A 26,003-nucleotide genomic window follows, 5' to 3' on the forward strand; every position below is an offset into this window, starting at 1 on the left:
GAGGAGACGCAATAATAGTAATAATACTTACAGTACTCTATCTTATCTGTTTACCGCTCTTTCTCCCTAGCTAGTGCTTCTGAGGCAGATTCATTATATACAGGGGCCTTTCGCAAGCAAAGTAGTGGCTAATAATTTAGATTGAGCAAATTCAGACTATTTAACCCTCTTTTATGTTTTTGTTTTTGTACACACGTATGCAAAAACACTCACACACACACTCCCAGTTTTTCTCTGTCAAACACACGTGCCAAAGCCTTGTCTGGGTAGATCTGGTATCAGGTAGTATTACAGAACCCCCCCAACCCCACCCCCTTCAAAAATGTCCACGTTTCACCCCTCCACCTTTTAAAATAGGAGTCTCTTTCTATATTTAAAGTAAGAAAGGTTGAAGTCCCTGAGACAGATGCGTTCAGGCCACATCTGAAAGTGATTGTCTTGAACTGAAAAAAAAAAAATGAAAAAGAGAGCTTGCAAAATAGGACCTAAGGAGGGACATTGAGGGAATGCGTCCAGATTTGCACTAGCGCGCATTGACAAGTAAGTTCATAAGTGCTCTCGTATTTGCTTGCTCCGAAATTTCGTCTCTGATTGCACGAAGCGCTGTCCGCTGAGAATCTGACCGCGTGCAGCTCGGGTTATTGAAGGCGGATGCCGCTTTTTTAACCCCCCACCCCAGAAAAACCCAGGGAAGGATACTATGGCTTTGCGTCCTGGACAGGTCGTACCGTGGTAAACATAGTATGTGTTTAGCAACTCAGGATTCCATCAGCTATAAACTCATGGTGCGATAATGTACTCCTACAGGTTGAGGGTCGCAACTGGGGAAATCAGATGGCGATGCGCTCCGCTGGGACACCGGGCTAGACTCCAGACCTTCCTTTTCAAAGCTATGACTGGCATCAGGTAAAAGTCATTAGCCTCTCAGAGCAGCTTTATTGCCATTCGCAAATCAGGGCTATGATGCTGCATCACTGATTTACAGTCTGCCTTACTAAGGTAGGGAAGATCTGCAGTTAAAATGGGCACTGTGGCCTTAAAAGAACCAGCCTAGCCACTGATGTATCAACCCCAAAGCGGTGGTTACGAGCTTTTTGAGTCATGGCCTTAAAATCAACACATCTGACAAAACAACCTTCGCCTGAGAGAAAGAAGGAGAGGGTTGGGATCTGCGCTGAGCTATGCTAGCACACAATAGTGGACAGTGTAGTGGATAGTGGTAGTGCAGTGGTTATGCAGTAAACTTTGCGAGGAGAAAGAAAGCAGATTTGAAAGGATTTAAATAAATAATACAAAGCGAAATGATTGTCTGTCAGCTTGCGTTTAGAGTTGCGACAAATATATTGCCAAGAATGTGATTCGGACGGTAGGAAACCTCTACGTCGCCTGAAGTTGTGCTGCGTCCAGCTTGATTGTAAGTTCAGCTTCTGTAGAGTTTGAGAGTTGCTTGGGAATTGGAAGGCTGATATTGGAAAACAGCAGAGAATTCCTAAACTACCTTAAAGTTGCTATATGGCTACATGACACCTACGTAACCCTACATGAACATTTCTGAGGCTACTTTCAACAAGCATTGGTCATTGGAGTATTAGGTGACGACATCAGAATTTCACAACTGTTACCTTATAAGCCTTAACCGGCTTATGTAAGTGTTATGTAGCCATATGGATGCTAACGTAACTGACATACGACTGATATTTATTTACTTATTGAAGTAATTATGTGTTACCAGTAGTTCTGAAGCCCTACCTAACTTCCTAGCTGAGGGTTTTGGCAGGCCACCTCTGGAAATGGGCAAAGAGAACGAGGTTAAAGTAGTTGCTAGTTTTTGCAGCCTTTCTGCGGACCCCCCCCAATCCCCCCCCCCCCGCTGCCGCCTCTGCTACTCTGATTGTTCAACAGCAGTCCAGTGCTCACGAACGGCATTATTATTGCTGCGTTGAGCATCAGGACGGTGATTAGCCGTATTTCTTTTTGCAAAATATATATTTCTTTCTATCTTCTCATGGGAAAAAAGGACAAAAAAAAAAAGATCCGTTATCAGTTCTCATGTTTTCTCTTAGAAAATCCTTTACATTTCCATAGTTTCTAAGGGTATCATTTGTTGTACCGTCTGTACATATCTACATAGCCCAGACAAGGCTTTTTTTTTTTCTTATTTTTTAAACATACCAAAATGCAAAGAGCGCAACCCCCCCTCCCTTTTATACCTTAAAACATTTTTGTCTAAGCTTCACAAATTATGTACAGGTGAAACTACAAAACAGAACAGGAAAGAAATAGAAATGTACACAGACGAAATGCCAGCCCTCTCCGGGCCACCGATTATAAATTATGACTAAAATATAAACAAGAACAAGATTTAATACTGGAATACGCTCCAACTATGGAATTGCTATTTTATCGTCTTGGAAATCCAACCCTCTTCCCGTTTTCATTATCACAATATCGTATAAAACGAACAAAAACGAACTTACCCCATTAAAAGACAGCTTAAATTGCTCTAAAGTCTGTACATTTCTGGTCAGTCCTGGAGCGCACCCTCTCTAACGGGCACGTATATACATTCTTTTGACTGAATCGGTGAAATCGGAGTGGAATTAATTATTTTTTTTGACGTGCAGGACATTCCTGTAGTAGTGTTAGTAGTAGAAGTAGTAGTCGTTATTCTCTTGCTGGACTGTGACTGCACGGCCATCGGCATCAGCTGTCCAGGAAACCAAACTCTCCCTCTCCTCTGTCGCAGGAGTTGGCCGTTGTTCCTGTCCTTTCTGGGAGTGTGTGCGAGTGAGTGTGTATAGGGCAGTGGGGAGGATCACTTGGGCATGACGCTGGCAGCATCGGGGTTGAAGAGTTCCTTATAAAGCGGAGGGAAGAGCACGTTGACCGTCTCGGGGTGTAACTGCTGGAAGGCCTGCAGCTCCTCCGTGTGCAGAGTACACAGCGCCGCCAATGTGGGGATCCGACCAATCAGCTGCAGAAGAGCAAAGAGGTAAATATGAACAATAATAATAAGTAACACTGTACTATCATTACCAAAATACAACAAACAGACTAGCAGGCTTTTTCTAAAATGTAGCATCGTTTTAAATAGGAACAGGATTGGTAGCTTAGCATGAATGTAGCATTGTTCGTAGTATTATTTGTATTTTGAGTTGTTAACCTCATAATTTGGGGGAATCAAGTGGCTTTCGGCAGAAATGTATAAAAGACAGTTTATTAGGTTGGTGATTTTCCAAAATCCAATTTCTCTCATAGTAAAATCCGGTGTCATCTTGGAGTTACTAATAGGGGCATGACGATGTCTACGGAAGATAAACAAGAGGCTTATTCTGGATTAGCGACCAGTGACCATCTTCGGAGCTCTGAGAACTTCCCAGCTCCCCAGAAACGCTAACCCTGAGTAGATACGGTAAGTATAACTTACATTGGTTATAATAATAACTTATAATAAATATGTGTGCAGGCTAGACACACAGTCACTGAGTGACTGAGGGGGAGGCCAATACTCAGCCACTCCGAGGAGGTGAGACCAATGATGTTCTTTTTGGTCTTACTTGGAACTGCTTAAAAGTGGTTTTGTCATACAGTAGTGTGAGAAGGAACATAATGTATTATTATTATTTATACATTTTTTTAGGTGCTCCTTTTCAAGCTGGTGACAGACTGGGTCCCCATCTCCACTCTCAGATAGCAGATGTCTGTGCTGGCCAGTGTTGCTTGAAGAGAGAGGAAGAAAGAGCGCCATCTACCCACAAGGAGAGAGCACTGCATATTGTGCTCTCTTGTAAAATGTAAAATGGTATGGCTTGGGATTTGAACTTGCGATCCCCTGGTCATGGTGGTTGTGTATTTGGCAGTGTATTAGCCTGCTGCGCCACTTGGGGCCCCTTGTATTATGTGAATTTGGAACTTCCCTTTGGACAATAGCAAAAAAAAAAAAGCAGCATGGCTTGGGGTTTGAACTTGCGATCTCTTGGTCATAGTGGCAGTGCATTATTCCGCTGCGCCACTTGGGGATCCTAGTGTTGAGTGACTAAGAAAGGTCCCTTTGGACATCAGAATGACAACAGCAACAGAAAATGTGACATGGCTCAGGTCTTTTGCCTGACATTTTAGTTAGTTGTCCCCGACCACCTTGGTGGCACATTAGCTTGCTGTGCCACTTTGACCCTGGCTCAGGTCTTTTTGCCTGACATTTTAGTTAGTTGTCCCCGACCACCTTGGCAACACATTAGCCTGTGGCGCTCGTTTACCAGGCGCTCGTTTACCAGGCGCTCGTTTACCAGGCGCTCGTTTACCAGGCGCTCGTTTACCAGGCGCTCGTTTACCAGGCGCTCGTTTACCAGGCGCTCGTTTACCAGGCGCTCGTTTACCAGGCGCTCGTTTACCAGCTCCACTGCCCCTGGTGCCCACTGGGGCTCCATTGCCCCTGGTGCTGCTGGTGCCCACCAGTCCACTGGGGCTCCATTGCCCCTGATGCCCCTGATGCCTACCAGTCCACTGGGGCTCCTGGTGGTGGGGATCCATTGCCCCTGACTGGTGAGGATCCATGGCAGGTCTTTTTTGACAGCAGCAACAGAAAAGGTAGTTGGCCTGGGATTTGAACTTGCAATCCCTTGGCCATGCCAGTCAGTCAGTCAGTGCCTGTGTCTTAGCCCGCTGCACCAGGCGGAGCCCCCAGTGTTGTGCAAGCATTGAAGGTACCTTTGTACATCGCATTGACAACAGAAACAGCAACAGAAAAGGCAGCCGGCACGGGATTCGAACTCGCAATCCCGTGGCCGTACAGGCCAGCGCCTTAGCCCGCTGCACCATGCGGGGCCCCTAGTGTTGCTCAAGCATTGAAGGTACCTTTGTACACCGCATTGACAACAGAAACAGCAACAGAAAAGGCAGCCGGCACGGGATTCGAACTCGCAATCCCGTGGCCGTACAGGCCAGCGCCTTAGCCCGCTGCACCATGCGGGGCCCCTACTGTTGCTCAAGCATTGAAGGTACCTTTGTCCATCGCATTGACAACAGAAACAGCAACAGAAAAGACAGCCTGCCCGGGATTCGAACTCGCAATCCCTCGGCCGTACAGGCCAGCGCCTTAGCCCGCTGCACCATGCGGGGCCCCTAGTGTTGCTCAAGCATTGAAGGTACCTTTGTCCATCGCATTGACAACAGAAACAGCAACAGAAAATACAGCCTGCCCGGGATTCGAACTCCCAATCCCTCGGCCGTACAGGCCAGCGCCTTAGCCCGCTGCACCATGCGGGGCCCCTAGTGTTGCTCAAGCATTGAAGGTACCTTTGTCCATCGCATTGACAACAGAAACAGCAACAGAAAATACAGCCTGCCCGGGATTCGAACTCCCAATCCCTCGGCCGTACAGGCCAGCGCCTTAAGCCGCTGCACCACGCAGAGCCCTCGGTGTTGGATGCCCATGGAAAGTCTCTTTAAACATCACAATGACCACAGCAACAGAAAATGTCGCAGAGCTCGGGATATGAACTTGCGACCTCCTAGCAGTATTGGCAGCGCCTTAGCCCGTTGCGCCACGCGAAGCCCCGGATATACGACCATGAAAAAGTCCCTTTGTACATCAGAATGACAACAGAAACAGAAACAGAAAATGGGGCATGGCTTGGGATTCGAACTTGCGATCCCCCAACCATAGTGGCAGTGCATTAGCCTGCTGCACCACTCGGAGCTCCAAGCAACCACAGCCAATCCTTTTGGATAACAGGACCTACCTTAGCCAACGCATCCTCATCCAAGTGGTTCTTCTGCATAATGTGCTGGAGGGCAAAGTAGATCTTCTCCTGTAGCTTCTGTACTTTTCTAGGTTCCATTAGCCAAGGACGATCTAGGAAAATACAAAAACCATAAGCAAATGTGAAGCTGATCTCAAATGAGCAGCTTCTGTAAAGCATGGACAGCTAACCTGTGGAGATGAGAACAGCAGCGGAGAAAAGGGCGATCTCCTCCTCTGTCAGCTGCAGAGAGCACAAGCTCTTTGCAAAGTCAAACACTGCACTGACGAGATCGTCACAGCCTGCAGGAGAGGGGAAAAGACGTGAGTTTTTTTAAAAGCATGACATAGCTGAAGAAATGCTAAAGCTGCTAACAGCCAAAAGAAAGTGAAGCTGTGGTACCGAGTGCTTTGAACATCTGCATGCCTCCGTATTTCCCCTCGAAGAGAACCGTGTTGTTGAGGGGGTTGAATGCCCGGCACATTCTGACCAGCACTACCTCCAGGCAACCTGATAGAGGGAGTACAGATATTATTCAGAGTGTGTAGCAATGTGACGTAACCCATAAACACACAAGCATGTTACTTAAGTTGCCATATGCCAAGACAGCTCCATGTTTGATGGATCAAACAGTGGCTGATGTCATTTTACAGTCTGTGTACCTTATAAGCCCCCTCATACCTTTCCTGAAAACATGCGTTTTTGTTTTTGGCTTTTTTTAATCTTGAATTTGTTCCCATAACTTGAGAATCACTGGTAATGCTTTTATTATTGTAGTATTAAGCGTTTTCAGGTAATCAATAAATCCAATTCCAAACTAACTCTGCCTCTTTACCTTCTCCTAGTAAACGTCACCCAGCTCATCCGGCCCGACCTGTTAGAAGACTGACCGCTGAGGTCCCCTCTACCTGCGTCAGACCAGCTGCCACCCACCAGTCTGATCACCAGGATCCCCACCACCCATGCAAGACCAGCGGCACACCCTCCCACAACTGCCACCTGCCTAATGACCTTGTTAAAACCTAAATGGACTCTTATCTATCTGTCACTATTAATATTATACTACACCGTGATTATAATAGACATTAAGATTATGAGCAGTCTTTATGGTCCTGTGACTTTTATCAATAATTTAGAAATAGACTTAGAAATATTTTCTTATGTTGTTGATTTCTTGTCTTGTTACTGATTACTGATTCTGTAAAGAAGCTTTGTGACAACACCGGTTGTAAAATGTGCTATACAAATAAATAAAAAATATTGGGTGCACAGAACGATTCCCTGTTTCTAAAAACAGTCTGAAATTCAAACCTGATTTAAGCAGTAGTATCTGGTCATTCTGACAAAGTTCCATGAAGCCAGTGATACGCTTGGCAAACTCCACCACGTACTGAATGGCGTGGGTTATCTGGATCGCACACTGCTGCCACAGCACTTCCCGTGACTGAAAAACACACAGCCACACACAAACACAGTTAAACTTTTTTAGCTGTATGCTCTTGTATTACAGCAGACATAATCAAATGCTTTCCCCATGAGACCCACTTTCTGTTTTTCGAGAACTGCGGTCCACCTTTGCCCCCTTCAGCTGAACCTATTTTCATATTTATGTTAAATTTGGTCGTTCAGATTAAATAGATTACATTGGAAAAACAGATCACAGAAATATAAAATGCCTGTCCACTTTCCTTTTTAAACAGTTTAAATATTTATATAATTATACATTAAACATAAGGTCACATTAAGAAAACCAAATAAATAAAATAAATAAAAAGAATGATGTAAAGATTCAGAAGTTAGTAAGAAGCTTAGGACTTAAACTAAATAATTTCCAGTTACTCTCTGAATTGTGTTTAATATTGTCATAATTAATCAAATCTCATAAATACAGATTTATAAGCTATGGTCTAAAATGACATTCTAATTAATGGTTGTTACATTAAGCATGATTTTGCTTTACACTGTAATGTTATGTTGGAGATTTTTAGTTCTGACCTTCAGTTAAATGTACATTTGTCTAGTGTAAATGCTTTATTTTTTTCCCCAAACATGTTTCATTCTGAAAAGAAACGCCTCTAGGTTCACTTTGATCTGCTCCAGAGAGTCATATTGTATTGGCAGTACTTCTCTACAACTTAAAGTAGTATTCATAAGTAGGGTCCAGGTAGGTGGACCCTTCCAGAAGATCGTTGCTGTCATGCAAAAATGTTTCGTTTCCATTTTCCCTGTTTCACTTTATTGTTTACGTTGTTTTAAAATTCCAGAATGAATGGACCAATAGAAATGCTCCAGGTTTCTTCCTTCTCCCGTAACCATTTTGGAAATGCTGGGTTTTTGCATGACAGCAACGCTATATGTGTATGAACATTTTGGGCGGCTCTGTGGTCAGAAACGTACCAATTTCTGACAAATAATTAGTGGGCTACATGTGCTGTATGTTATTCTAGGCCTGTAGCATCAGACAGAAAGTGTTTATGGATTTTTTCATTTAATAATACGCTGCTGCTGATGCTGCTACACACTCAACATATTACGAACTGCAGTGAAATTTAACATAAACATTACAGTTTTGGGAAGGACTACTCAGGAACTTTCTTTTTATTGCTAGCTGTATATGAGTGTTCGAACAGACTATTCCTTTAAGAGCTAGTGCGCGGGTCTGTAATTGAGTGATACCCGGCAAAAAAGCCTTTCCCTACCCTGCTCGCAGAAAAGCGCAGTGAAAAATAAAGAGTTTGTGAAGTTTTCCATTTATGATTCATCTGAGCAGCGAATAGCAAAAACTATAGTATCAGCAAATTGCTTTTGTGCACTCGGCAATTCTCCTCAAACGCCAGAAATCTTCATACACACAGTTTCAAAGCACTGCTCAGTAATTACCTATAATCCATTTGACACAGGGAAATGAGGAGGGCTTCTCATGTGTCTGATCCTCCACCCCTCATTCAGCTTAGAGTGCTTTATTAAATCCACCAGTCTCTCTCTGTTTGCCTTCGTACTCTAACTCTCCTGCTCTCGCTCTCTCCATCTCTCTCGTTTTCTCTCTGAGTGTATCAGACCTGATCCCGGTTGTGGGATAAGATCAATTGTTTACGTCTGCGCTTTGAGAAAATGAGCTCTTAAACATGCAGCTAATCTCTAGATTCTGTCTATTTTTCTCTCTCTCACACACACACACACACATATTGTGGGGATCTTCCATTAACATAATCATCACTGTACTGTAATTAACATCACACCTACACCTAACCTCAGTCACCAAAAACCATTCAGCACAGTCTAAGTTGCATTCTTTGATGACACATATGCTCACAGCTTGTTTAGTCCCTGTAGAGAAGTACTGCCAATAAAATTAACTCTCTGGAGTAGACATGAAAACATGAACCTAATGGCACCATGCCATGAAGCCCCTAATCCTCTTTGCCCATATAGTGGGCATATATGTCTTGTGATATCAATCACAGCAGGAAGATAAAGGGGACAGGACTGAAAACTCACCTTGCTTTGGTACATCTTGACCTCCTCGTACGAGTGCGTCTGCCAGGCGAGCTGCTGAAGCTCCTCGGCTGTGTACTGGCACGTCTCCAGGTGGGACTTTATGATGTTTTGTGCAATGCGGTCTGGCGAAAGGAGAGAACAGGGTACATTTTTCATTAAGAAAAAGAAAAGGGAGCACTTGTGTGGTGAAGAAGATTAATAATGAAGGTTAAATCTGCACCAGTTTCCTTTACAAATGTAAAGTCTCCCTCTACTGGCCTCAGTAAGCAGCTCTAGCAAAAGACATGAGCTCTATTGTGCAAGGGCTAAGCACCGCCCCTCACCTGAGGCCTAGCTCCAAGCACACAGGTGCTGTTGATTAGGGGACTGATTACAACTCCTCAAAAGCACCTCTGTTTGGAGCGCTCGTAGCCAGTTACCCTGATGCTACCTGACGTTGTGCTGATGAGATTTCTTGGTTTTCTTTGTTCTTCTGTTTCAGCCACTGGAGTATGGAATTGCCTATGATCTACCTACCTACCTTCCTGCGTTTTGCCCCTTGTTTTTTCTCTGGGGAACAGAAGCAATGGGGAGTGTTGAGGTGAGTGCCTTTGCTATCTGGCCCACTTTTCAGAAATGTTCTAGTCTGAGAAGGATAAAGTAGCTTTTGTGGTGCTACTTCTGTGGAGGCCTGCCTTGGACTGGGTGGTTCAGATTTTCTCATAGTGAGGCCACTCACCAGCCAGTTCTGGGACATCCTTAAGTCTGTTTTTACTCCAATTTTTTTGGAGGGTGACTACCACTCTCAGGCCAGGTCCTGTGTCACTACGGAGATGGTTGGGGACACTGGGAATGGGGAGTCCACCATGCTGCCTGGAGGAGGCCTGCAAGCCAGCTAGGGAGTCCACAGCCACAGTGCCGGCTCCCAGGTCTTCTGCCTCCGCTCCAGTGCCGGCTCCCGGGTCTTCTGCCTCCGCTCCAGTGCCGGCTCCCGGGTCTTCTGCCTCCGCTCCAGTGCCGGCTCCCGGGTCTTCTGCCTCCGCTCCAGTGCCGGCTCCCGGGTCTTCTGCCTCCGCTCCAGTGCCGGCTCCCGGGTCTTCTGCCTCCGCTCCAGTGCCGGCTCCCGGGTCTTCTGCCTCCGCTCCAGTGCCGGCTCCCGGGTCTTCTGCCTCCGCTCCCGGGTCTTCTGCCTCCGCTCCCGGGTCTTCTGCCTCCGCTCCCGGGTCTTCTGCCTCCGCTCCCGGGTCTTCTGCCTCCGCTCCCGGGTCTTCTGCCTCTGCTCCAAGGCCAGCAATGGTGGTTGTCCCAGCCACTGACTCTGTTCCAGAAGCTCCAGACTGTTTCTCACCAAGCTGGTGTATTGGATCTTCTTGGGGAGCGCCAGCATGCTCCGCTCCCGTGCCGGCTCCCAGATCTTCTGACTCCGCTCCCGTGCCGGCTCCCAGGTCTTCTGCTTCACTCCAGTGGTCAATTTTGAATTTGTTCACATATAATCTGAGAATCACTGGTAATGCTTTTATTACTGTAGTATTAAGCGTTTTCAGGTAATCAACCACCCAACCACCAGGCTTCCCCACCACCCGTGCAAGAGCAGCAGCACAGCATTCCACCACTGCCGCCTGCCTAATGTCCTTATTAAAACCTAAATGGACTCTTAACTGTCTGTCACTATTATTACCACCATTAACTATCAATACTCTGACCATCACTGCTATGATTATTTTAAGTTATACTACACTGTGATTACCAGTGCCGGCCCCCAGGTCTTCTGCCTCTGCTCTAAGGCCAGCGATGGTGGTTGTCCCCGCCACTGACTGTTTCAGAAGGTCTTCTGCCTGTGTTCCAAGGCCAGCGATGGTGGTTGTTCCAGAAGCTCCAGACTGTTTCTCACCAAGCTGGTGTATTGCATCTTCTTGGGGAGCCCCAGCATGCTCCGCTCCCGTGCCGGCTCCCAGATCTTCTGACTCTGCTCCCGTGCCGGCTCCCAGGTCTTCTGCTCCACTCCAGTGGTCAATTTTGAATTTGTTCACATATAATTTGAGAATCACTGGTAAGTTTGGTAAGTTTTGTTATACTACACTGTGATTATAATAGACATTAAGATTGAGCAGTCTTGATGGTTCTATGACTTTTCAATAATTCAGAAATAGTCTTATAAAATATCTTTTGTTGTCGTCTTGTTACTGATTACTGACTTTCTAAAGCTGCTTTGACAACACAAAGCAGTGATATTTCTTGGTTGTCTTTGTTTGTTTTAGTCACTGGAGTATGGAATTGCCTATGATCTACCTACCTACTTGCCTGCGTTTTGCCCCTTGTTTTTTCCTCTGGGGAACTGAAGAAATGGGGAGTGTTGAGGTGAGTGCCTTTGCTATCTGGCCCACTTTTCAGAAGTGTTTTTACTACAGAGGAGGCTTCTTAAGATATTTTTTGGAGGGTGACTACCACTCTCAGGCCAGGTCCTGTCACTAGGGAGATGGTTGAGAACAATGGGAATCCACCATGCTGCCAAGTGTCCTGGAGGAGGCCTGCAAGCCAGCTGGTCTCTGCCACTGACTGTTTCAGAAGCTCCAGACTGTTTCTCACCAGGCTGGTGTATTGGATCTTCTTGGGGAGCCCCAGCCTCCTGTTGAACTCTTGCCAGGCTAGGTTAGGCCTCAGGGTCCTGGGCCACCAGAGTTTTTTCTGTCTGGTGGACGCACCCTTGGGGAGGGGGTACTGTATCGTCTCCCTCTGTTGGCCTCAGTGGGGAGCTCATGCACAAGACCATGAGCTTAATGTGAAAGCTCAAACTCACAGGGCTAACCCTCAACTCCAAGCACACAGGTGCTATTCATTAGGGGAGTGATTACAACTCCAGCACCTCTGTTTGGAGTGGAGTCACAGTGATACCAGAAATTGTGCTTTTGTGATGCTGCTTGGTTTTTCTTTGACACTGCTTGTTTACCAACACCAGAGTATGGAGTTGTCTGATGTACGTGCCTGCCTGGGTGTTGACCCCTGCATGTCCTGACCAGGTGTTTTGCTGTAGCCCTAATAAAGTCCCTATGCACCTGCCTCCACCAGTACATTACAATAAACAAAAAAGCCATGGTGTGAAGGCTGATTTTTCATATTTGTTTTTCCTTCAACAGCTTTCTAATAGTGACCAAAGTGTGATGTTTGATTGTTACCAAGACAACCAGCTAATACTGAGCTTTCAACTGCAATTGATATAGAACATCTATTTGTGTAGATTGCTACAGCTGCTATGTGAGATTAGTGTCTCCAAATTGCATCAAAAGTTGACAATCAGGGACTAAGTTTAGGAAACTGTACACAGGCATTGGTTATAGGGATCAGTCTTGGCGGTCTCAATACAACAGAGTTCAATATTCAATGGCCCATAAATGAATAATGTAGTAATAACCATGACCTTAATCACATTCAAGTGGCAACACACTGCGTGTACAACATTTACTTAAAATCCCAAACCTTTATAGAACTCAGGTCAGCTGCTTGACATGAGGTTCTGAGGACCATGACTACAGTTGGAGAGAAACTACAGACCGTCCACAGTGTTGGTAGGGTTTTTTAGGAAACGTGACTAAACCCTTTGACTTAAATCAAATTATTAGATTATTAGTTTGGTTATTAGTAGCAACATTCTTTCATAAGGATGACCCATGTAGTGCAGAGCTAGAGAGGCAGACTTTAGACAGTGACTCGCGCTATGGTTCATGGACTACATACCCAACTCCCCCATGGAGACCCCGGGCGCCAACTGGCTGTCCTGGTACGAGCTGTAAGGGAAGAGGTTGGGCACGGGCGTCAGGTCGTAGATGGGCTCCTGCTTGATCTGTTTCACGCCGGCCATGTCCAGGCCAGACTGGTCCGGGCTGGGCTGGGTGGAGTCCATTCCGTAGTAGCCAGCCGGGGGGCCGTTGGTTTGACCCTTGGGCATGTCTATAAGGTGGCCGTTGGCATACGCGCCGCCGATGTCATGCCCGAGGCTACCCAAGCCAGACGAGAGGCCGGTGGAGTAGACACGAGCCAGGGCCTCGGCCTCGCCCGTCTGCTGCTGCTGCCTTTGCTCCTGCAGGCGCTGCTGGTGCTTCTGCACCTCGGCGTACAGCGAGTCCCGCTGCTTTTTAGACATGCGGCCGAACTTTACCGCTGTTGGGCGTAAGGAGAAGAGGAAACCACAATGAGGGTAAGATTAGCTATAGGCATCTGACATGGTTGAAAAGGTCAATGTTGCTTGTCTTTACAATAATAATCACTGTTTAATACAAACACAATAAAACCCCAATATGTTTAAGTGAGGACTTGCAGTCTGGCATCACTGGCAGTTGAGTGGAGCCTAAGGCTACACTTCATAAAAACAGGTCCTTATAATTGGCTAGTCATAATATAATCATTGCTAATGATTGTTGATCATCTAATTTAATTTGAGATGTGTTTATATGTGTAAATATCTAATATTGCTTGCATACATTTATGCACACACAGCCTTATACAGAATGGAAAGTGTTAATGTTATTTATATATATAAATATAAATAATTAATTACATGATAATTAAATATGGAGTTGTTAACATTGATCATTGATATGAACAGTAATAACATTAACAATAGGTAGCTATTATTTTTATTATTATCGTTAGCATTTATAACTGCATCAGTTCTCACCATCGCGGGACATTCCCAGTGCGAGGCATTTCTGCAGTCTGCAGTGCTGACACCGGTTGCGGTTGGTTCTGTCGATCAGACAGTTGCGCTGGCGAGGGCAGGAGTACGAAGCATTGTTCTGTTGACTTCTCCTGAAGAAACCCTGCAGCACACAGGACACATCGGCACAGGATATTAAATCCCTAAGACAGTCAAGATTGCTATGAACTGGTGTTGGTCCCAAACTGGATTGATCAAGAAACACCCAAGGCTTCAACAGTGAAGTAATGTAGTTTTGCACAGGTGTTTGTAATGAAAATTGACAGGGTTGTAAGACAACAACAATAAAATTGGTAACTTATTGGACAGAATTACTAAATAAATAAATATTGATATTTACACAAAATGACTTCAAATACATTACAAAGTCAAAAGTTGAAAAAAATAAAGTTGATTTTTCAAAATCAATGCAGAATCACAAATAAAATAACATTACAGTAAGTGTTTTTAACATCTAGAGAAAACAAGTAATGATTTGACATTTGACATTATTATTGACATTATTTTACATTAAAATGAGTATTGAGTCATTATTTTGACACTATACTTTGTAATATATATTGTAGTAATAGTAAGTACTATTATTCATAATAAATACTATTATTCATAAGCTCTAAAACAAATAAAGCACCCACAGAAAAGTGCCAGCAAAGAAGAGGTATTATAGCACTGTCCAGTGTAGGAGAGAGCATGTATTTGTGGGATAGGATGGTATGGTATAGGATGTGCTAAAGAAGCTAACTCACATGAGATACGCTCAGTCATCAATTTACTTTTACAAACAGTGACTGATTAATTTACTGGACAGTTAGAGAGAGTATATAGTATATTTGAGTATATGTCTGGCCCACAGTGTATTGGCTCTGAAGGAATTTGGTCCCAGGTCAAAATGTGGTGACCCCTGGTCTACTAGCATGTCCTGTCCTGTCAAAAATATGATTTTGACCAACCATAATCACATTTACCATATGACACATGACACATAATGACATAACCGAGGTTATCCTGAAAAGCTGTGTGGTAAACCAAAAACTCTATAGACATGGTGTTTCTCTTAGAGAAAGCCAGTCACGTTTATTCTCACCTTACACCCCTCGCATGTGATGACCCCGTAATGGATCCCTGAGGACTTGTCTCCGCAGATTTTGCATGGTATAACTTCGATTTGGGCTGCGGAGGAAAACAACAGAGAGAGAGTATAAGTGAATGAGTTGCACACCTGCTGGATGTTAGATAAAGGCTACATATGACGTAATGAAGGCTGCGAAGCCAGCCACCTCGATTCACACAGGGACCCCCCTCAGGGCTTTTTCTAATATGTGTTGAGACGTTTTGACATGGGGGACGTTTTGACAGAAAACTGAGCACACTGTTCTTGACCCCCCCCCCCCCCCCCTGTAATACTGTTTCACTTCTATAATACAGTTATAATGATCTGTAGTACTTTCCTGCATATAACATTAACTCCTGTAGAATCCCTTATTTCTGCTCTAAAATCCAGTTCAAGACCAGTGTTTGCTGGTAGCTGGATTCAGATGGTCTAAGCAGGTTGTTGGTGATCAAGTAGAATAAGGCGCTGATCATCTTGGTGAAAACACCCTATATACTGTTGGACAATACTGTACAAAGTTCCACTGCTAATGCAGTAAACATGATCTCGAAATGTGAACGACATGTGCAAACTGTTAATGAGTTAATGTGGTAAAGGCAATCACTAACCAAGAGCAAAAACCCTTTTCTGAGATACCGGGCTAACCACAAGAAACTATTTCCTCAGCTGTCGAATGTGTTTATTAAGCCCATGTGCATCGAACCAACAGACTTGTTTAGTTATAGTTCTGCAATATGCCGTATTGTTGCATGTACATGTTTAGGGTCGCACTGGTGCTACGCGGCTAGTGTAAGTAAGGAAAGACGAAAGCCATTATTTTTCAAAGTCTGAAACAGTCATTGCTGGGAGAAACTGAGCACAGCTGTGAGAACACGAGTGGTGCAGACCTCAACACGGTTAAATAAAAACCCAGTCCTACCTCACAGGTGTAAAGTTAGTGACTATAGCTCATTGGCCATGCTCCTACTCTTCATCAATAGTCAGTTTCTGACCACAGAAGCATGGATACTTTTGCAGTCGAGCAACACCACTGTGCCTGAAACAATTATACCAGCAGCTCACACACTAATAATGCTAGGCTGAGAATGGTCCAGCACCATAATGTATTGGACCTATATGTTAAGCAGAGATCATAAAGTGGTCAGGGAATGTATAGGGGTTTCTAGGAGTACCTAAGTAAATGTCCAGGGGTTATAAAAGGCAAAGGTCAGCCTTTTATGAATTTAAGTTGTAGTTATTCTCTTACAAAAGTTACAATATACACCAATCCACACTTGCATTGCTTATCTCAGAATGTTCAATGGGCTGCGTTTTGCTGCAAAACTCAAATTAAAATGAGAGACGAAGATCCGCAGAGTGAGAGAGAGAGAGAGAGAGAGAGAGAGAGAGAGAGAGAGAGAGAGACAGACCCGTCTGCATGCTGAGACTGCACACTCACTATAAAGAGATTAGCCACCAAATCTAATCCTAAATTATTTCTACACACGTCTTTCCCCCTGCTCTACACTGGCTTATCTGATGCAGCAATTCTCAATTAATCTTTCCACGCTTGAGCCCACATTCCACTGTGCCAGCGTCGTAAGCGCAAAGGAATGAAGGAAGGGAAGCACTGTGGTTCTTTGGTTCTCCGCTGGGTTAGCTACAACTGAACTAGAAGTAACCTTCTCCAAGCCATTCCAATCACTCTGACGCCCATTCAGTTAGAAAGACCCCTCACTACTATTTCAGTAGAATCTTTGTCCGTAAATGACATTGTTCCAAAGCAGCGTTCTGGACATTAGCTAGCCGAGAATGAGAATGACCGCTCAGACCCATTAAGAGCATGAGGAAGAACCACAGAGATGAACCATATGAGAGCATAAGGGAAGAACCGTTGATGGGAACCAAGACTCTCCAAGAGCATGCTGAAGACCAACTGAGAGAAACCACAAAACCCAAAAGGAAGAACTCCCTAAAAGTATGAAGAACCACTGAGAGGAACCAAGACTCAAGTAAAAGATCCCAATGAGATGCTAAAACTGTTACCTGCTGCATTTTTATAAATGTCACATTCCAGGACATTCCACTAATATTGGCCGAATACCAGTATTGCTCGCATAATACCAGTACTACTCAACATGCCTGTCTACTCGCCCAATACCAGTACTACTCATTATCCCTGCCTACTCGCCCAATACCAGTACTACTCAAAATCCCTGCCTACTCGCCCAATACCAGTACTACTCAAAATCCCTGCCTACTCGCCGAATATCAGTACTACTCAACATGCCTGTCTACTCGCCCAATACCAGTACTACTCATTATCCCTGCCTACTCGCCCAATACCAGTACTACTCATTATCCCTGCCTACTCGCCCAGTACCAGTACTACTCAACATGCCTGTCTACTCGCCCAATACCAGTACTACTCAACATCCCTGCCTACTCGCCCAATACCAGTATTACTCAAAATCCCTGCCTACTCGCCCAATACCAGTACTACTCATTATCCCTGTCTACTCGCCCAATACCAGTACTACTCATTATCCCTGCCTACACGCCCAGTACCAGTACTACTCAACATGCCTGTCTACTCGCCCAATACCAGTATTACTCAAAATCCCTGCCTACTCGCCCAATACCAGTACTACTCATTATCCCTGCCTACACGCCCAATACCAGTACTACTCAATATGCCTGTCTACACGCCCAATACCAGTACTACTCAATATGCCTGTCTACTCGCCCAATACCAGTACTACTCATTATCCCTGCCTACACGCCCAATACCAGTACTACTCAAAAACCCCTGCCTACTCGCCCAATACCAGTACTACTCAATATCCCTGTCTACTCTCCCAATACCAGTACTACTCATTATCCCTGCCTACTCGCCCAATACCAGTACTACTCAAAATCCCTGCCTACTCGCCCAATACCAGTACTACTCAATATCCCTGCCTACTCGCCCAATACCAGTACTACTCAATATGCCTGTCTACTCACCCAATACCAGTACTACTCAAAATCCCTGTCTACTCGCCCAATACCAGTACTACTCAATATGCCTGTCTACTCGCCCAATACCAGTACTACTCAATATGCCTGCCTACTCGCCCAATACAGTACTACTCAATATCCCTGCCTACTTGCCCAATACCAGTACTACTCAATATGCCTGTCTACTCACCCAATACCAGTACTACTCAAAATCCCTGCCTACTCGCCCAATACAGTACTACTCAATATCCCTGCCTACTCGCCCAATACCAGTACTACTCAATATGCCTGTCTACTCACCCAATACCAGTACTACTCAAAATCCCTGTCTACTCGCCCAATACCAGTACTACTCAAAATCCGTGCCTACTTGCCCAATACCAGTACTACTCAATATGCCTGTCTACTCACCCAATACCAGTACTACTCAAAATCCCTGTCTACTCGCCCAATACCAGTACTACTCAAAATCCGTGCCTACTTGCCCAATACCAGTACTACTCAATATCCCTGTTACCAGTACTACTCAAAATCCCTGCCTACTTGCCCAATACATTACTACTCAATATCCCTGCCTACTCGCCCAATACCAGTACTACTCAATATGCCTGTCTACTCGCCCAATACCAGTACTACTCAATATGCCTGTCTACTCGCCCAATACCAGTACTACTCAAAATCCCTGCCTACTCGCCCAATACCAGTACTACTCAAAATCCCTGCCTACTCGCCCAATACCAGTACTACTCAATATCCCTGTCTACTCGCCCAATACCAGTACTACTCAAAATCCCTGCCTACTTGCCCAATACCAGTACTACTCAATATCCCTGTCTACTCGCCCAATACCAGTACTACTCAATATCCCTCCCTACTCGCCAAATACCAGTACTAAATATGCCGGTCTACTCTCCTCAACTCAGCAGTTTTTCTGCGTCAAGTTACAACAAACAAAAGTTGTGAATCATCCGAAAAACACCTGAAAAAGTAAAAAAACAAGTCTGCTTGCTTACCCACGACATCCGATTTCATTTTCTGTGAACAGCACTGCACACACACACCTGAGACAAGTGCGCTCAAAGGATCCTCACAGGAATGTGAGCAAGCCTGCGTTCATGCCCATGTCTAAGTATATGTGTGTATGTCTGTGTGAGTGTGTGTGTGTGTGTGTGTTCATATTCCACGGGATAGAGGCTTGTGTGTGTGCGCAGATGTGTGTAAGCGCATGCTGATAATCTGTGTGAGAGAATATATGCTCAGGACGGCTGGCCAGTCTGGCTTAGCCTGAGTGGAGACAGTGTGTGTGTGTGTGAGGTGGCTGCATATGTGTACGCACACATTACACATTTTTAAAGGTCCTATTTCATTTTTACACACTCATTTGACATGTTTTCTACTGTTTAAGACGGAAATTTGTAAATCGCCTCAGAAAGCAGTCTTGGGGCCGGGCTCGACTGCTGGAGGCTGATTTATGTAAATGTGCTGTGTTTTTTGTGACATCACAAAAACGTCAAATTCAGCTTGGGCTTGTTTGCACTTTAATTTCCACGCATTTCCTGTTTAAAGCCAGAAAAGCGCTCAGGATACCATGATATCGGCCCTTGAAAATCACACCCATGTGCATGATTCCTGCTTAGCTTAGGCAAAGTGTGTGCAAGTGTGTGTATTAAGTGTGTGTGGGTGTTCACACTGAGTAATCTAATGGGATTAACTCACTCGCAGCCACACAGCCATGTCCAGCGTAGCTTGCTTAAGCAGTGGTCGGGACTGTGTGCTGCGTCTCTCTCTCTCTCTGTCTATATAGTGCTTAAACTTCCCCCCAGCATGTGTGTGAGTGTAGTGGGGGTGGGAATTTGCCCTGTGTGATCCTCGGGCCCAGGCGACACAAGGTCATTCCCATAGCGATGTCACCTTCAGTTCACCGCTCCTGGGTAACTGGACATCTGTCCGCCATTGTGGTGTACATCCAGAGTCTGATGCTGAGTCTGATGCTTTGGATTTGCTAGATTCAAAGGTTTATATTGATTCCACATGGGTTCAATATTCATGTTGCAGCTGCACAAATTTTCAGCAGTATTAATAAGTAATAAGTAGCATTAATTCTGGTAATATTATATGTTTAATTCAGGTAAAAATTATACATATTTGAATCAAGCAAATTCAGGACATTTTTTTTCATTAACTGGCAACCTAGACTAGTCAAACCGTGACAACATGAGACTGAGCTATACTATAAGCTACTAGTTGTAACACTGGTAACTCATCACAACCAGACAAGCTTTCCAACCTAAAAAATATGGGTGTTAAACCACGTAAACTTTATATAAACGTTATTTTCAACATGTCTGAAGAGTCATAAACATAATTTGTACGTTAATTCTAATGACGTCATTTTTAAACATCTACAATCAACTCAAATGATTTTTTCATAAAAAATAAAATGTTTCTCACAAACTGAATGAATGCGACCAGGTCGGGTGAACACGTTTCCCCTCTGAGAAACGTATCGCCTGATATGCACTTGAAAGCACAGTACTTCCGCCATGTGTGAAGGCTACTTTAGCCTGGTTAGCTCTGTGACTTGTTTACATGCTTCATAATTTGTACACAGGTCAGTCATCAAAAACATTTCTCACAATAAAAAAAAAGTACTATGAGTGAATCTTGAAAAAAGTTTAATTGCTGTGAAAATTTGCAGATGATGTTGCTATAGGAACATGTGAAAATGTGTTCAGTTTGCCAGCAGAATGGAAACCGACTGGGTAAGTATTGTTTTACTGGTTTAAATGGGGAACCTGCTCTTTCTGTGAGCTACCATGTTTTTTATTGCCATATGAAGGTCGTGCAAAGCTGCTGTTCTTGTTGGATGTGCTGTGTTTTTTTTCTCAGGTGAGCACAAGAGCTTCTTCAGAGAGCAGTCTGGATTGATAAGCACTTAAGAATGTTTTTTCTAATGCCATTTTGACCCCCGAAAGTAGTACAACAGCTGATGCTTGTTGGAATAAGCTTTTAATTATTATTTTTTAATTTGTAGGTTTATGTCAGTTGTCATGTAGCTTTATGTAGACAAATGCTGCCTTGCTGTGAAGCATTACTGGTTGTTCGGTCAGATTAACTGTAAATGTGTGGTAAGGATGTGTCAGCTTGAATAGAACAGAATGATTTTCCACAGATTTTGCTATTCCATTAGTATTCTATAATTGGAAATACCAGGAACATGTTGGACAACAAGTTGTAGGGAGTTTGCGTCTTTGTATCTTGACCTGTCACACCGTTTTAGTGCAGCCATGCTGTTACAAACGGGACTGTAATGAGACCTCTAATGAACCAGACTAGAGGCGGGAGGGAGCTTGTTTTCTTCCTTCTAATTCATCGTGGTACATTCTCTGACCAGGCTCTCTTCCATTTCTGTCCCTCTCTAAGCTTGTCTCAAGTTAAGTTGGCTTTTTACTTTTTGCGTTGGTTTTTGAACTAAAATACTCAAAAATCGTTAGCATGGTGCTAACTGCGTGTCTAAATAATCAAATGCTTCTTCTGGTCAACGTACGTGTTCAACGTTTGGGGTTTTAGCCATGTTACGGTGCCCCTGGAGTAGAGAGGGTTAAGGGCCTTGCTCAAGGGCTCAACAGCTTAGATGCGGGTATCAAACCACGACCCTGTAATCAATAACCCAGCACTCTATGTATTTATGCCCCAGACAGGGAGTGAACCCTCAACTATGGTGTTATTAGCACCATGCGCTAACATGTTTACAACTTTGACCTGGATGGTGTTTTGTGGAGTACTCCACACTCTTAAAAAAAATGGGCAACAAATGGATCTTCAGGAGAAGCTACAAATGGATCTTCAAATAAGGCTACAAATGGATTTTCAGATGAAGAAACAATTAGATCTTCAAGCAAAGCTACAAATGGATCTTCGAATAAGGCTACAAATGGATCTTCAAGCAAAGCTACAAATGGATCTTCGAATAAGGCTACAAATGGATCTTCAGGCGAAGCTACAAATGGATCTTCGAATAAGACTACAAATGGATCTTCAGGCGAAGCTACAAATGGATCTTCGAATAAGGCTACAAATGGATCTTTAGGCGAAGCTACACATGGATCTTCAGGAGAAGCTACAAATGGATCTTCAGGCAAAGCTACACATGGATCTTTAGGCAAAGCTACAAATGGATCTTCAGGCGAAGCTACAAATGGATCTTCAGGCAAAGCTACACATGGATCTTCAAGCTGACCTGTAAATGTTCTTTATCAACTTTAAGGTTCTTTACACTCACATATCTATAACTAAAACATCTCTTAATGAAGCCAAAAGTGTTTCTTCATGGGCATTGCTGTATGCATACACTTGCAGCACTAGCTTCTCTACATCGTGCTTCGTCCTTGCTTTCTGAAGTTAGAAGACACACTCAGTATCGCACTGGAGAGTGGCCTTGCAGGCCTGGGTTTAAAAATGGAACACTGTTTTCTGTGTGTGTGTGTGTGTGTGTGTGTGTGTTGCAGAGAGAACTGCAAGTTCTGTACAACTGGCCTCCATCAAGGAACACTGGACCGGTTCCACTTCTGACCCAGTTTGACCAGTGCCAACATCAAACTGGGTCAAATGAGCAGAATGGACCGTAGGTGAACACACACACACACAAACACATACAGACACTCAGAGATGTTGTGTAAAACCATGTCAAGCAAAAACAGTCCACAGGCGCTTGTCTATTTTTATCCCGCTAAAAGCGGGGCGCTCGTCGGCCTGGCCATAGCAGTATTGATGGACATGTCAGAGTCCACTGATGCTGTAATCGGTCAATTGATCAGCGGCTAGTGACGGGGTTCTGTTCGCGGGATGGTTATGGAAATGGACTGCTTTGCGCTATGTTTAGAGGGAGCTAGCTGAGTTGCAGAAGTGGTGGGTTTGCCGCTGCCTTGAGGCGTGGCGGCTTTTCAGAGGCGGCTTTTAAATGAGTCTGATGTGTTTTATATGTGCTGTGGGGTAGCAGGATGCCAAAGACTGAGGAAGCCTCAGTAGGAATGTGTGTGTGTGTGTGTGTGTGTGTGAGGGAGCGAGCAAGCGCGTGTCCGCGTGCGTTAGAATGGCCGGAGGGCCTACATGCGTAGACCTGTCATAAGAAATAAGGAGACGTCCGTGTCTGTGTCGCTGTTGCCAGGACGACCAGCGCCTCCCTGGGTTTGTGGGTGGGAGGCCTGTATAGTCTGCCTGTCACAGCAATCATCCACACCACCGTCACGTTGCGGCAGGATGTGATGTCATCACAGCCCATCCCCCAGGAAAAAAGTAACGTCTCTGCTCTGGTCATGCCCGCTTTCCCTTGTATTTGCCGTAAAAACTCGTACGAAAAAAAAGCCCACCCGCATGAATCCTGGTACCACTTAGAGTGAGTACATACACTGTGTCCAAAAGTTTGTAGATGCCTGCTTGTCCAGTGGTTCAAGGATATCAGTAGGTTATCATAGCTTGACGCTGTGTTGAAACATTGCTGTGAGGATTTGATTGCAATCAGGCACACAAGAGCATTTAATTTGTCAGGTACTGATGATGAATGCCTAGTTCTGGAACTTCGGATCATCCCAAAGGTACTGCATGGAGCCCCGTTACTCCGTTACAGCCCAATTCTGAAGTACCTTAAACCCCTCTAGCTGCCACTTGGGGACGTTAGGCTTATGTGTGGCTACTCCGGGACAAGAATTTCCTGGCATTAATGTCAACATTATACATACAGGGTCAAACATATTCATACGGCATAACTAACAAAATAGCCCCAGGGCATGTAGCTACCACCACCATGCTTAACAGGTGGTACAGCGATCTTAGGGTTGAATAAAACGTCCCAAGGCTTTTTCCTTGTTCATGCGGTCAACCTCTGACCACAACTGTGATGTTCACTTTAATGGGACAGAAACTTGTGAATCTGATTGTTATGGGGATACGACATTCTGCTTGAATTTTTTTACCCACGAAAACATTCACATTGCATTACGTAGTTCCCTGCTCTCTCCTACCTGAACTGCTAATAACAATTGGTAATTGGTGTGTAAACGCCGGTAAGGTTAGCATAGAGAAATGCCTCTCCCCAGGCTGGCAAGCGTTCTGAGCGCTGTTAGTCATGAGGGCCGGGGTTATCCGCGGGTTATGTAAGATTGGGGAATGCAGCGCTGGCGATTCCATGCCTAATACGAGCTCAGCCCAGCAGGCTTAGCCGAGGATGGACGACAGCATAATACCTCTCCGCAGCAGCTAGCCTAGCCACTAGCATGCCAAAGTGCCCACACCAGCTAACTCTACCGCTAGCATCATAATGGCAAAGTCCACTGATATTTCAGGGAGTTAGCTTAAAAACAGAGAGTGTGTGTGTATGTGTGTCCTTGTCTTAAGTGTGTGTGAGATGGGGCGGAGGCACGTGGACTGTAGTAATTGATTTCTAATGATATGAGGCTCTTTCTGGTCTCAGGAGAAGGATTTTCTCTCCAAAGATTTCTTTAATTAGATTCATTAAGTGGCTACGAGCACCTCCGCAACTTAAGAACACACACACACACACACACACACACACACACACGTATGGGTGTTTTTGCTATCACAGTCCCCACATAGTTATATGGGGACAGTGTTGGCTCAGTGGTTGGAGTGCTGGGTTATTGATCATAAGTTTATGGGTAATTTGCATTGTCAGTGTTAGTAATGGATTAAGATAAACACTGAACACTGATCAGCCATAATATTAACACCACTGACAATCAGACAGCTGAAAAACACTGATTATCTTCATCTGCAGTGTTATCTGTTAAAGGGTAGGGTCTACATATTAGGCAGCGAGTGAACAGTCAGCTCTGGAAGCAGAAAAAATATGGGCAAGTATAAGAAGCTGAGCCACACTGACAAGGCTTGTGGGGAGTTGCAGTGGTCCAAGAACCGACGGCAAGGTAATACGTTTTTGTGGGTTAGTGTTGGTGCCAGATACTACAGGACGTAGCCTTCAGAGGTCTTATGAAGCCCATGCCTCGAATGGTCAGATCTGTCGTGGTGGCACAAGGGGATATTAGGCAGAGTATTAGGCAGGTGGTGCTAATGTTAAGGCTGATCTCTGTATAATAAGTGGCTTTGAAGCTTAAAGTCATACTACAGACATGCTGTGTTAAAAACTGGGGGCATATTAAACTCGCTCGGGAATCTTTACGGGTTTGACTCCGATGTTCCACTATCTGGCCGTCTGCCCGGCGAAATTCCAAAGCTGTGTATGAATATTCTAATCAGGCGCTCTACTGGCGGTAATGCGCTGTGTAGGCGAGAGATTATTTCCACCGTGTGCGCACACACACACACACACACAAATGCACGTACGCACACACACAAACAAACATGTCGAATTTATGTTTCTCATTGAGGAGCATCCCGTCACACATAAAGCCAAATTGAAGATGGCAGCTATGGCCAGGCTGTGAGTTGTAAGTGCGTTCCTCAACGTTCCTGCTAACATAGAACAGTTTGGGAGTATCACTCCTCTAACACTCTTAGCACTTAATAAAATACACACCATTTTAAAGGGCCCTTATTCGACATTTGTCTTGCTGTTTGTTTACTCTCTAAAGCTCCAATTATGATGTTTAAGTGTGTTTATGTACCTAAAACTATCCTAATTTATTTCAATTCATGAAAGAGTTTTTTCAACCTCTCCTTAACCTTTAGAAATAAAGTCACAGTTTTTAAAACAACAATTTTGTACTGAAATGACCTCTGCTCTGATTGGCTGGCTCACTCAAAAAAGCAGCCCAGGCTGAAATGCTGTCATAAATCCTTACAGCTATCAGTGCGGATGGGTGGGTCTAATCTGTTGTAGGCTGAATAGGCAGACGCAGAGAATGGAAATATGTAGGATTTTGTGACATCACAAAAACAACCTTGCAGCCATTGCAGCTACTTCAAAAATGTGGTGACGTTCTGGACTAGGGGACATCCTAGCTAGTGG

The 26,003-nt window shown here is 44.5% G+C and overlaps 1 protein-coding gene and 1 long non-coding RNA gene across 4 annotated transcripts in view; one reads left to right on the forward strand and one right to left on the reverse strand.

Annotated features, from left to right (window-relative positions):
• The first annotated feature begins 831 nt into the window (after window positions 1-831).
• LOC140542302 (uncharacterized) lies at window positions 832-7,004 on the forward strand. Of its 3 annotated transcripts, none has more exons than XR_011977996.1 (5): window positions 832-906; window positions 2,747-2,992; window positions 3,259-3,526; window positions 3,641-3,802; window positions 6,587-7,004. It is a non-coding gene; the product is annotated as an uncharacterized lncRNA (long non-coding RNA). The 3 variants fall into 3 exon arrangements; XR_011977997.1 differs by having other exon boundaries at window positions 3,259-3,412; XR_011977995.1 differs by having other exon boundaries at window positions 3,259-3,802.
• Window positions 1,878-26,003, reverse strand: part of rorb (RAR-related orphan receptor B) — a 35,389-nt gene continuing 11,263 nt past the window's right edge. Inside the window, exons 2-10 of the mRNA XM_072665222.1 lie at window positions 15,014-15,099; window positions 13,891-14,032; window positions 12,951-13,373; window positions 9,240-9,361; window positions 7,053-7,185; window positions 6,144-6,251; window positions 5,933-6,043; window positions 5,742-5,854; window positions 1,878-2,974 (exon numbers count right to left, since the gene is read on the reverse strand). Coding sequence (XP_072521323.1) covers window positions 2,816-2,974; window positions 5,742-5,854; window positions 5,933-6,043; window positions 6,144-6,251; window positions 7,053-7,185; window positions 9,240-9,361; window positions 12,951-13,373; window positions 13,891-14,032; window positions 15,014-15,099 — 1,397 coding nt within the window. The 3' untranslated portion in view covers window positions 1,878-2,815. The remainder of the gene's footprint in view (window positions 2,975-5,741; window positions 5,855-5,932; window positions 6,044-6,143; window positions 6,252-7,052; window positions 7,186-9,239; window positions 9,362-12,950; window positions 13,374-13,890; window positions 14,033-15,013; window positions 15,100-26,003) is intronic.

The sequence above is a fragment of the Salminus brasiliensis genome, chromosome 20 (assembly GCF_030463535.1).
Source record: "Salminus brasiliensis chromosome 20, fSalBra1.hap2, whole genome shotgun sequence".
NCBI lineage: Eukaryota > Metazoa > Chordata > Actinopteri > Characiformes > Bryconidae > Salminus > Salminus brasiliensis.